We start from the raw sequence: 12,237 nt of genomic DNA on the forward strand, positions 1-12,237 counted from the left end.
CCTGTTACGCTCGCCGTTGATCGTAATTCCTTTCTTTAACTGGGCTCGGCTAACTGTATAATATTTACACATATCAATTAACTACTACTACTCGTTTTGTATTTCCATCTATATATGACCCACAACGAACGGGGGTCCGGGGGCAGCGCCCCTGGCAGCGGGGTTCTAGGGGCGGCAGCCCCTAGCGGGGTCCAAGGGGCAGAGCCCCTGGCTGGGGTTAAGCTGCCAGGTCAGCTTGGAAAAATTTTATTTTCGATAACTGCCTTAACACATTTTCCATTAGGTTTTTAATTTATTTTATAAACGAACTTCACTTCAGGCGAAGTTAAACCTTAGGCGAACTTGGTTTCAGGCGAAGTTAAACCTTAGGCGAACTTGGCTTCAGGCGAAGTTAAACCTTAGGCGAACTTGGCTTCAGGCGAAGTTAAACCTTAGGCGAACTTGGCTTCAGGCGAAGTTAAACCTTAGGCGAACTTGGCTTCATGCGAAGTTAAACCTTAGGCGAACTTGGCCGTAGGCGAAGTTATCCTTAGGCGAAGTTACGCTTGAAGGCGAAGTTACGCTTGAAGGCGAAGTTCATCAGGCGAACTTAATCTTGCAGGCGAAGTTATCGCGCTGCAGATCTGTTTGCCCATAACTCCTTCGTTTCTTAGCCAAATAACTCGATTTTGGTACCCACGGAATCGTATGATCGGCGCCTACAAATCCCAACCATCAAATCGGCCTAAAATCGACGTTTTAGGGGTCCGATTTGGGCAGTTTGGGTTTCGGGTCCGGTTAACCCATCCAATCCTAACCATTTACAGTAATAATAGCTTTGTTGGATTGTTCTTACCTTACCAACTCAGATCTATCAATAAAATCTCGGGTTTCGGCTTCGAATCTTGATCGGTTAGTATGTGTGTGTTTTGAGGAGTGTGTGTGTAGTTTGGTGAGAAATGAGATATTTTGGGATTTTGGGGGTATTTATATCCCTGAAATCCCATTCTCATTTATCCTATCTCAATTAATCCAAGTCCATGACCCGCTCCTACTCGATATTAATAATTAAAAACGCGAAATCACTATCATAACTTTCTTTATTCAACATTATAAATTTTAGGATGTTACATTTTCGAGGGTTTCCGCTCGTTTTTCTGGCGAAAATCCCAAATCCCGGCCACCGGATTCTTGGTATCGAATAATGAACTGGAGGGTAAATTAAGGGTTAACCCAATATTGATTTAGGAGAGATGGAAGATGAGTTGGTTGGGGATTTATTGTAAAGTTTTGGTTTGAGATGTGAGTTGGTCAGGTGTGATGGTGGGTTGAGGATGGTGGTGGAGGATGAGTCGAAGAAAAAAGAGAAAAAGAATTTATGTCTTTTTACTTATTTATTAAAATATTTAGTTAAATGTAATAGACGAAAATACCCTTTAAACTAACGACATATTTGAATGTCGTTAGACGGTGGGACGTAATTGGTCAATTTTTAAAACCGTGAGAACGAAATTGACAAAATTTCAAACATAAGACTCTGAAGTGGCGAAAAGAGCAAAATACGACAATGCCATTAACTCTTCAAAAACCAAAGCACCCCCAAATATTTAGGTTTGAATCCAACATCTCAAATAATCACCGGCTTTGCCAAATGGGGAAGAACCCCAACGAATCAAACCCCCAAATCCCTAATTCTCCACTTTCTTCCAACAATATTAGTTCCAAATCCTCTGTTTCATCCAATCTCACTCAAACCCTCCAACAAGTCCTCCAATTAGACATCGATAGCCCACTAAAAACCCAAACCCGGATCCCCAATTCTTCAATTGAACGACCCACCAACCGTAAACGAAAGGATAATAATAATAATATCGAAAGACCCGATTTTTCCGTCAAGAAATCAAAGATTGAAAGTGGGTCAATCGATAATTATAATAATTATATCGAAAGACACGATTTTGAAGTCAGAAAATCAAAGATTGAAAGTGGGTCGATTGAGAATAATGATAATAATAATCAAAAGAAGAGAAAGAGGGGTGAGATTGAAGCAGAGTATGAAAAAACAAAACTTGGGGGACTGGAGTTGGATATGGTGAAAGATGAGGGGGTGAAAGTGAAAATTGGGTGGAAGAGGAAGGAAGTGGAAAAAGAAGAGCTTGTTGCAAAAGAAGGATTTGATGATGAGAAGAAGTTATTAAGAACTGTGTTTGTTGGTAATTTGCCTTTGAAGGTTAAGAAGAAGGTGTTGTTGAGGGAGTTTCAACCGTTTGGGGAAGTCGAGTCGGTTAGGATTCGGTCCGTTCCGTTATTGGATGTGAGGGTTCTTAAATATGTTTTTGTTTGATTTAATTTAAGGTTAAAATGTGCGTTTTTTATTTAATTTGTTTTTTTTTTTTGGCAGGATAAGACTCCGAGAAAGGGTGCTGTGATCAAGAAACAAATGAATGATGCTATTGACAGGTTTTTTTAAATTGTAATAATAGAAACAAAAAGATGGATCATATTTCTTATTATTGATTTGGGTTTAAATGTTAATGTGGGTGAATGCAGGGTTAATGCATACATCGTTTTTAAGACGGAGGATTCTGCACAAGCTGCATTGTCACATAATATGGCAGTTGTAAGTTGCTTTCTTGAAAGTTTAATGCTTTTATTTCTGTTTAGGAAGTTATTAGTTATAACTTATAATTAGTATTGGACAATACTCGAGAGTATTCAATATGTTAAGTGTTTTGAAAATTTCAATTTCTGACGTGTTGCAACTATATTTGTGAATATTTGGGTGGCTATATATTATTTTCATAAAACCTGTTATTGTCTAGGAATTAAAAGTAAGATAAAGACTAGGACTTGTGCATGTTGAATGGTTTTTCTGGCATGATACCAAAACATCGTTCACGTTCAACACACAAGCCATAAGTAGAGAATCGTGAGAACACGTAGGCACTTGTATGTATTGCATTCCAAACGTAGCGGGGGAGAGAAATAGACGCAGTTATGGAGTTATGTAGCTGCCTTATATATCGTGGTAAAAGCACTAATTACAATTTACAAGTGCATATGCAAATCTCGTAGTTTTCCACTTAAAATTGGCATAATCTAATGTACAGCTTGGCTTATAACTTATAAGAATGGAGGGAGATATCTCACTATATGTTACTATATTAGGCCCATGGCTAAAACAACTGAACGCTATTATTAACTTGTAATAGTCATAAAAAACAATACGCTTATATAATATATTTAAATGCTACTAAAATGCCAAGTAATTTAATAGTTTTAATGTTGGGTCTTGTTCATCAAGGTGGGCGGAAATCATATTCATGTAGACCGAGCTTGTCCACCTCGCAAGAAATTGAAGGGAGAAAATGCTCCTCTCTATGACACCAAAAGGACTGTTTTTATTGGAAATCTTCCATTTGATGTAAAGGTACATTTTCTTTTTTCCCATATATTTTCGTTTCGTACCGGAGGTTAGAAAATGAGCGGGTTGGGTAACAAGTCAAGACGGATTCATGTCAAAGCAAGCAAGTCTTATACCATTTGAATTGGGTCGGGTTGAATTAGCTCAGGCCACTTTTTGTTCATATGTTGTGTCAATTAACTGGTTAAAATTTATGCTTTTAATTTTACTAATTATGATACGTTTTTCTCTGATTTGGGGATATTTTGACTCTTAATCTACCCCTTTTCTTTACGGACGTTTTTTATTTGACTTATTTGACCCGTTGGAGATAAGTCATACCACAAATCGCCCATTCATAATTCACAAGTAAATCGGTTAAATTCGCTGCCTTTAATATTACTAATTGATTTATGATGCGGTTTTTCAGGACGAAGAACTTTATCAGCTGTTTACTGGTTTTAGTAATCTGAAAGATTGCATCGAGGCGATTCGAGTTGTTAGAGATCCCGGTACAAGTATGGGAAATGGCGTTGCTTATGTCTTGTTTACAACAAAGGTATGCATAATAATATCCACTAATATTTTTTTTCACATTCTATAAAATCCAGTTACAAATGTTTTTGTATATATATTATGCAGGAAGCAGCAAATATGGTTGTTAGGAAACATAAACTGAAGATTCGGGAGCGGGAGTTAAGGTTCTCTCATGCCATGAAAACAAGCTCAAACTCAACGCCTTCTAAAAGGAAGGAGCCACCAACCCCCAACGGTTATAGTTCTTTTAAGAAGGCGGCTGTGGGAGGGACTGAATTGGGAAGTGAAAATGCAGTGAAACGGAAAGTGCGGTCCGAAAAAAGGCCCGTGGTTGGTGCTAGAAAGGAGGCGGCAAACGCATCTAGAACTGGCGGTGATGGTGACGGTGGAGGTGTGAAACGCAAGGCAGAAAGCCGTACACCGCAGAGTGATAGTCGAAACAAGAAACATAGGAAGTGTAGATAGGTTTGTTTGCTGGTATATGCATAATATTTTATAGCAAGTAATACTTTGTATAAACTTTTTTTCTGATTGGTTTATTGCTTATTTCATTAGATTCAAATTGAATAATTGATATGATATTGTTACAGAAAATATGCAACCCGCTTTATATTCATTTATGAAAATTTAAATATACTATTATAAGAAATAAAACTGTTGGAGCTTAAGTAAACCTATAACTGGCAGAAGTTAAGAGTTAATAAAAGATTTTAGTGAAAATCAATTATACTTTTAGAAATTACCGGTTATAAGAAAAATAAAAATTATACAGAGTATATATTTAATTATAAATTTAACATTTTTGATCATTTCTTAAACTGAGTTTACAAGTCAACCCATTTATTAAACGAGTCATCTGCACGTTGGCTCTAATCATGTTGTGTTAGCTGACTGAAAACTTGTTTTTTTTCGTGTCTTGTCAGAAATTGTCACCCCTAATCATGGTTAAGAAACGACCATGATATCATGTACGCGAAGGAAGTTGTGAACTATGTTTCACGTCTAAATTTAAGGCATTATTACAGACACTTGAAAATCTGAACAGTCTCACATACAAATGAACCTTCGTCGTACATTTAACTTTAACATCATTACAAAAGAAAACAAATCAAAAACTCCTTCACAACCCCATAACTATCATACCCGAGCTCGATCCAAACTTGATGCTAAATCTGTACAACTACACTCTATGGTCTGTTCTTGGTCATCAATGCAGGTGTAATCGACACAATCCCTATGAGAAACAGCGTGCCTATTGACCGCATGTCATACAAGTCCCCAACCGACCGCAGTTCACCAAGAGCTATTCCAGCCTGCAAATAATGTGATTCATAAACATATTTAAATAAACAAATAAATGTACTCACTAAAATCCCAGTAATAGCGGAAGCTATCGATAGAGTCTGGAAGGCTGTGACCCAGGCTCAAAAAATCATTTTTTGAACTTATAAAAATGTAAAAAATAAATACCCTGACGGTTAAAAAGGCCGCTGGAATGAGCCCGATCGCAGTAGCTAAGAAGAAAATACGATATGGCACGTTAACGATTGGCGATGCAAAGTTAATAAACGTGTTTGGCAACGTAGGTGTCAACCTCAGGAACAGCATGTAATTCAGCAGCCCACCTTGCCTTTTCGCCACCTGAGTAAATCAACAAAAGAAATAAAACATCTACAAGCTTATCAGTTCGGGCTAACTGATAAAAGTTAACCGTGCCCGTCACCTGATTTTGGAAGAAAACAAGTTTACTGGGCCATAGAGAGGAGATAAGGGGACGACCGATTAACTTAGATAAAAAGTAGCAAGAAGATGCACCCGCAGTGGCTGCAAAGACCACCAACACAACACCTTTTAACACCCCGAAGAGGGATCCGGCTAGCAATGACAAAAACACGGTTCCTGGGATCATAAACGTTTGCATAAAGATGTAAACCGTGCAATAGCCCACGAGAACCTGGATTGTGTAGTCACTCGCGTAGCTCTCCAGATGATCTCTGCCGATAAATAAAAAAAAGACAGATAAGATTTAATATCTGATCTTTTATATCAATCAATATTGTGTGCTCTGCCACAAGAAGCTCATGAATTTGTTTCTGGTAAAGTCACACATCTTGTCACACCAAAGTACACTTAAGTAGTAATAAGTATGACTACAAACAAACAAACCTACCTAATATAATCTCACTAATGACAAAGCTATTGGTACGGTCTGATGAGGGTGTGACGGGTGCGACCCCGACTCCAAAAATGTTTATTTTTAATTTTTGTGTATAGTTGGGAGTATACTAATCCACATATAACCATGACCACAACTAATGCATCCAGACGGACCAGGGATTTGCCTGGTGTGTTACATATAGTAATCGATATTATTGCATAGCCAAACACCCTCTTGGAATCAATGACATAATGAATTAAAACAATGATTTATGTTATAAACTTTACAAGAAGATTCAAATTAATTACATACATACATTTGTGTTATTCATGCGGCTGCCAATTTCACAATAAATAATAAAAGTATATAACATAAAATCCAAAAAAAAAATAAATAAATAAATAAATTCTAAAACACAATTAGATCCAACTTCTAAGACTAACAAAACAAAGGGTATGTGTGAAAATTGACATACCTGAGAATATGAAGATCTTCAAGTGTTTTAGGAAGCTTCAAGAAACTATAGTCAGAATCCGGCAAGGTTAGGTAAACTCCGGCAAGACCAACGGCAAAGAACAGAACGACACAGGATGCACCAGCCATTTCAACAAAAGTTAATGGAAACTTTGAACTTGATGATTGTTTCATGTCCACATCATCATTTGATTTCATTGAAGTTGAAGTCCCAAGTTGTTCATGTTCCATTTTGTTTGTTAAATTCTTTTCTTTTCTTTTTTTCCGAAATATTTCAAGTGTGAAATTTGATAATATAAGGATTGATACAAACTTTGAAGGAAAGATAAATATTGGTTCAAGAATTCTTTTTTCATTTTTCTTTTTTTTGTTAATGATACTAATATTTATTGTTTTCTTTTGGCGTGGTATTAGTTTATTATTTTGACCTTTCATGTGGATATATTTAAGTTTTTAACATGTGCTGAAAACGTTAATAGTGATCGCTTGATAAGTTTCGGTTGACATGTATTTTTATCAGTTTAAAAACATCAATGTAAATAAGTTGACATCTGGTAATTAAGTTGTAAACGTGTCAATGAATTAGTGAATTTTAAAATTTTGATTAAACAGGTTAACGAACGCTAAATATCTCATTCTAAAACATAACTATTTTAATATCCTATTTCGGATTTTAAACTTTTGGATCTAGGAAAAGTAATATATATTAATAATTGTTTTGAAAAAGAAAAGGTGTTAAAACATAGATAAAGTATTATTGTTCCATTTTGTTTTAATCTTTTATAGATGTCTACTAACCTTGTTTTGTTTTCTTGCATATTTAAATAACTTAAAAGCAATGGAGTGATATTTCCGGAACCCCCTTTTTGAAAAGCAGGTGTGAACATAAATAGGTTATAATTAGCTTTTAAGTTTTAATATTATTCGTGCCCTCGTTTTTTATGATATAAACTAAACTTCACTCATATATGCATATGAGAAATGGGTAGTAATATTCATGTGCTTCTAATTATAAAATAAAATCATATACATAAGTTTACATTTTCAGCTAAATGATATTAAATAAACTAAAAGGCAATTTGTTTACATATATAATAGAATTAAGCATCAAGCCCTCAAAGCTACGCAAAAACCATTGGTAATAAATATTAATATTCGATGTAAACGAGGTCAGAATGGACAAGTGAGCCATGATGTTCCACGTGATGCTGGAAATGCTTCAAATACGGACAATGTTCGCGAACGACTGAATGACACATACAAGTTGTAACTACTTTCTTTTTCTACTTTAATTTTTATTTTATGATGAAATCGAGATATGATTGGTTTCAGCTTTCAATTAGTTATATCACATAACTACCATTTTACCCGGTAAAGCCCGGGCAATGGTAAAACCCAAGCGTTATCGGTCGCAAGGGTTGAGACGGTAGGTCGACGCGAATCGGTCGGTTTCAGTCACGTGTGTTATTGTATCGGAACTAAAGCCAAAATAAAACCAAAAAAAAAAAAAAAATTTTGAGGTGGACCAAGTGGCGTCGGCCTGTAAAACTTGGTCGTTGGTAAAACCCTATTGTTGTCGATCTTGGGCTTTGAGACGGTGAGCCTACGCAAATTTGGTTGGTTTCTGTCACGTTCGTTATGGTATCGGAACTAAAGCAAATACAAAAAATAAAATCGGCATTCGGTTGGTTTTAGTTGCGTTTGTTACGGTATTGGAACTAAACAAAACAAAATTGACATTCGGTCGGTTTTCATTACATTTGTTACGGACAACACTAAAACAAACGAAATAGGACCAATAAGTGTTCGGCCGGTTTTAGTTACGTTTGTTACGGACCAAAACTAAAACAAACTAAAAAGGACAAATAAGGTGCTGCAAAGTTGCCCAGTAGGGAATTTGCGGCACGCTTGTTACAGACCGAAACTAAAACAAACCAAAAAGGACCGAAACCAAAACTAACCAATACGTATCCGGCGGGTTTTCTTTACATTTGCGGCACGCTTGTTACGGACCGAAACCAAAACAAACCAAAAAGGACCGAAACCAAAACAAACCAATACGTATCCGGCGGGTTTTCGTTACGTTTGTTGCAAAACAAACATAAAACAAACTAAAAAGAACCAATAAGGTGCCGCAAAGTTTCCCAATCGGGACTTTGCGGCACCAAACTTTGTAATTATATTGTTACCGAAACCAAAACAAACCAAAAAGGACCGAAACCAAAACAAACCAATACGTATCTGGCGGGTTTTCGTTACGTTTGTTACGAAACAAACATAAAACAAACTAAAAAGAACCAATAAGGTGCCGCAAAGTTGCCCAGTCGAAACTTTGCGACACCAAACTTTGTAATTATATTGTATAATACACCCGGTGAGGTTTACTCTCCAACTTTAACCAGGAAGTGAAGATTTTGGTCGAAAATATAAGGGCTTTGATGCATATTAAAGCCATTAATTCAATATGACACATAATGATAGTCTATCAAAAAGTCTTCAATCCAGTTAAAATAATATTGAATAACAAAACAAGTCAAGTTAAATGTTCAATATTTGACTCCATAAATATTTCCCATAATATTAGTCTTTTCTTGATTAATGGTCGTTTTTTATTAATAGTTTTCTTTTGGTATTTGAGTTTTGTAATAAGAACTAGAAAAACATGGATGAATAAAAATGTCTTAGTTTCTTTTTTAATCTACTATGTTCTTGGAGAGTGGTTGTCTCGAATCAATCGTATCAATTGGTGCTTTCTTTCTCGAACCCATATCCACCTGCTACTATCATGTCTTCCGGTCGTGTGAAACCGACAATCATGCGAAAACCCTCAACAACTACAAAGAGCAATCTTTGAAGTTAGATCTGCTCACTATCCTCGCCGCCATTCAGTTTGTAACATCCCGAATTTCTATTGAATAATATTTAAATATTATTTACGATGGAAGAATTAATTTAAGTTATTAGAAAAATAATAATGATAAAAGGATAGTGGGTTAAAATAGATGGGAATTAAATCATGGACTTAGATGATTTATGCCAAACAACTCCATCATTCCACACATTAGCTTACACCATCAAAAACACACACTTAAGCCAAACACTCTCAACACTATTCTATTCAACGATCCAAGACCAACCGAATGTAAGAAATCATTTATCTCAGCTGACCAATTTAGAACCCGACACCGCAGCCCTGAAATGCAGAATGAGTCGCTTGTATCTAAATCTAGCTTTAATCGGGTGTTTAATCAACCAAAAACGAGTTTAAGAGCCACCTTAGCTTGGATCTAGACACCTCGAAGCTACCTGGGTCATAAACGATCAAAATCCGGCCAACCATGGTGGTTAACGGCGCCGAAATCGAAGAAAAACCTTAAAAACGTGAAAACGAAGGCCGGCCTGAACGTATAAGGCGTATAAGTATGCATGCAGTGTATATGTATATATGGCGTGTATTTATGTGCACCGTCTATGTAAGCCGTGTATGTATGTATACCGTATATGTATATATATAGTGTGTATGTATGAATACCGTATATGTATATATGGCGTGTATGTATGTACAACGTGTATGTATGTAAGCCGTGTATGTATGTATACCGTATATGTATATATATAGCGTGTATGTATGAATACCGTATATGTATATATGGCGTGTATGTATGTACGCTATTGAGTACACTTGATTTAGACTTGATTTCACTCACAATTATGATTATGAATGAAATGACGGGACTAATTACAATCAGAATTAAGTATAAATTAAATGTAAATCAAGTGTAATCTATGATGATCATGCTAGTTGTCGCCTTGACAACTAAAGTGAAAGTTATGAGTGTCATCAGTTAAATTATCAGTATAAATTATTATTGTCTAACGAATAACGATTTGGATTATTACAATATAATGTTCCACAAACCACAAGAGCTCCAAACGAATGAACTCGAGACTCTTTTTTACATGCACCTCGTGGATGAGAAAATTAAGAGAAAGAAAACACAAATCTGCTTAGCCTTGGAATATCCGTCAAAATCCACCAATATTCTTTTCTTTGATATTTCTAGTTAAGACACATTTTTATGATTATGATGATAATGATTGGGGAAAATTTCCCGGATATTCCTCATGTGCCCACGGGCATACATCAAACTATCATAATCCATTATTTTCATTTTAATACGTTTTCACATATCCCCAAAAAAAAATTTGTAATATATACGGTGACATCGAGATGATTGGGTGGACCAGTGATACAAATGATCGTTCAAATACAAAGTTAAATTAAACTATTTTTTTGTCAATTTAGCAACCCGAACAAAATTAAGATCATTTGTGTTAATCTTATCAATATCACACAGTTGATACTCTATAAATCTTCTATTGCAAGTCTATTCATTTGTGGACCTTTTCATCTGCTTATAGAGATTAATTTTTGAGATTTAATGTAATACCGTAAGCTATATTTCACACACAAAGAAAACAACACATAACTTAGTCTAGAAGTTGTCATATAAATTATATAATAGGAGTTACCCCAACAAATAATGTACCAATGATGGTTTAAGACAACTCAAGATCTTGACAGCTTAAACAATTCATGCTAAGATAAAACAAGCTTTAGCTCATCGCATGAAGAGGTCTCCTGTGAACAACCTCCGATGTGAGTAATGGAGAATCTTAAACATATACCCTAAGGGTCCTGAACTCAGGATGCATAAAAAATTTCATAAACGAAAGGGGACGAGACTCAAAATTTCGGTCAAAAACGGGTAAACATATACTATGTATAAAATTTTATGCCAAAATGATAAATTTACACTACGTAGCAAAAAAATGAGGGGGTTGGGGCCACCCGAGACCCTAACTGAGATACGCACCTAGCGTGAGAATAAGTTAATATATTCTTTGAAGGTGATAACGAGAGAAGAGAGTGTAAGTGAAATTATGAATGAGAGATTGGAAATGCGAATGAATACTGAGATGCTAAGATATCTATTTATAACGGTGGTGTTTCTTTCAAGTTGAGCTGTGAAGCCAGCCTGATCGTTTGAACGAGTAATGCTCCTCTTCTTTCAGAGTTGTAGGGTTTGGTCTTTACCTTTTTAGTGAAGAGACTATCACTCTTCGAGACATGTATTACAACTATTAATGCAAGCAGGTCACCTCATTTTTCAAATAAAGGGAGTTGACATTTTATATTACTAACAAAGAAACACATACGTAGTTTGAACTTTGGGCTTTACGTTACTCATTTGGTTGATGATTTTACTTTGTATAGAGGTAGGGTACCAAAAAGACCCAAATACCCTTAAGTATCACCCGCGGGACATATGGATCAACCCGCATAAACCTTTAAAGCAAGAACATTCACATATCATGCGGAAGCATCCAGGCACCCTCATACGTCATCCGCGTGATAACACATCTACCCGCCAAAGTGACAGGGAGACAATGCCAACAGGACAGCTGTAATTAACCAATTACCTTCTAGAAGAACTACCACGATTGTTACTTGGAGAATACGTGACCCGTCGACCAATGGACGAGGGACACCTGGCTAGGTTGTTATAACCGTGCACATGGCCAAGAAATAACTGATCCTATCACAGCTCAACACGTGTCCAAGTTGTTATACCCATGCACATGCGACGTATAGCTCAACCTATCAAAAGAGGGCACGTGTCCA

The 12,237-nt window shown here is 36.1% G+C and overlaps 2 protein-coding genes across 2 annotated transcripts; one reads left to right on the forward strand and one right to left on the reverse strand.

Annotated features, from left to right (window-relative positions):
* The first annotated feature begins 1,590 nt into the window (after window positions 1–1,590).
* On the forward strand, window positions 1,591–4,512 carry LOC143551706 (uncharacterized). Its single transcript, XM_077042086.1, has 6 exons — window positions 1,591–2,293; window positions 2,381–2,439; window positions 2,530–2,599; window positions 3,284–3,409; window positions 3,813–3,941; window positions 4,025–4,512. Exons 1-6 carry the CDS (start codon window positions 1,631–1,633, stop codon window positions 4,382–4,384), a joined length of 1,407 nt encoding a protein of 468 aa, XP_076898201.1. The 5' UTR covers window positions 1,591–1,630; the 3' UTR covers window positions 4,385–4,512.
* Window positions 4,513–5,024: 512 nt separating this feature from the next.
* LOC143551707 (putative membrane protein At4g09580) lies at window positions 5,025–6,809 on the reverse strand. Its single transcript, XM_077042087.1, has 4 exons — window positions 6,553–6,809; window positions 5,643–5,913; window positions 5,390–5,560; window positions 5,025–5,232 (listed from the first exon to the last, which is right to left on the reverse strand). The coding sequence occupies exons 1-4, from the start codon at window positions 6,780–6,782 to the stop codon at window positions 5,107–5,109; spliced, it is 798 nt and encodes a 265-aa protein (XP_076898202.1). The 5' UTR covers window positions 6,783–6,809; the 3' UTR covers window positions 5,025–5,106.
* Between the last annotated feature and the right edge of the window lie 5,428 nt (window positions 6,810–12,237).

Source organism: Bidens hawaiensis, unplaced genomic scaffold (genome assembly GCF_021521415.1).
Source record: "Bidens hawaiensis isolate Kalapana, Puna unplaced genomic scaffold, B.hawaiensis_p1.1 tig00016562_1, whole genome shotgun sequence".
Lineage (NCBI taxonomy): Eukaryota > Viridiplantae > Streptophyta > Magnoliopsida > Asterales > Asteraceae > Bidens > Bidens hawaiensis.

Excerpts from the sequence above, each read along its gene's own strand:
- LOC143551707 (XM_077042087.1), bottom strand. The coding sequence starts at position 6,782 with ATGGAACATGAACAACTTGGGACTTCAACTTCAATGAAATCAAATGAT. Across the intron at positions 5,914-6,552 it reads GAAGATCTTCATATTCTCAG|AGATCATCTGGAGAGCTACG; the intron begins GTATGTCAATTT and ends ATTTATCGGCAG. Across the intron at positions 5,233-5,389 it reads CGGCCTTTTTAACCGTCAGG|GCTGGAATAGCTCTTGGTGA; the intron begins GTATTTATTTTT and ends CATTATTTGCAG.
- LOC143551706 (XM_077042086.1), top strand. The coding sequence starts at position 1,631 with ATGGGGAAGAACCCCAACGAATCAAACCCCCAAATCCCTAATTCTCCA. Across the intron at positions 2,600-3,283 it reads TGTCACATAATATGGCAGTT|GTGGGCGGAAATCATATTCA; the intron begins GTAAGTTGCTTT and ends TTGTTCATCAAG. Across the intron at positions 3,410-3,812 it reads ATCTTCCATTTGATGTAAAG|GACGAAGAACTTTATCAGCT; the intron begins GTACATTTTCTT and ends GCGGTTTTTCAG.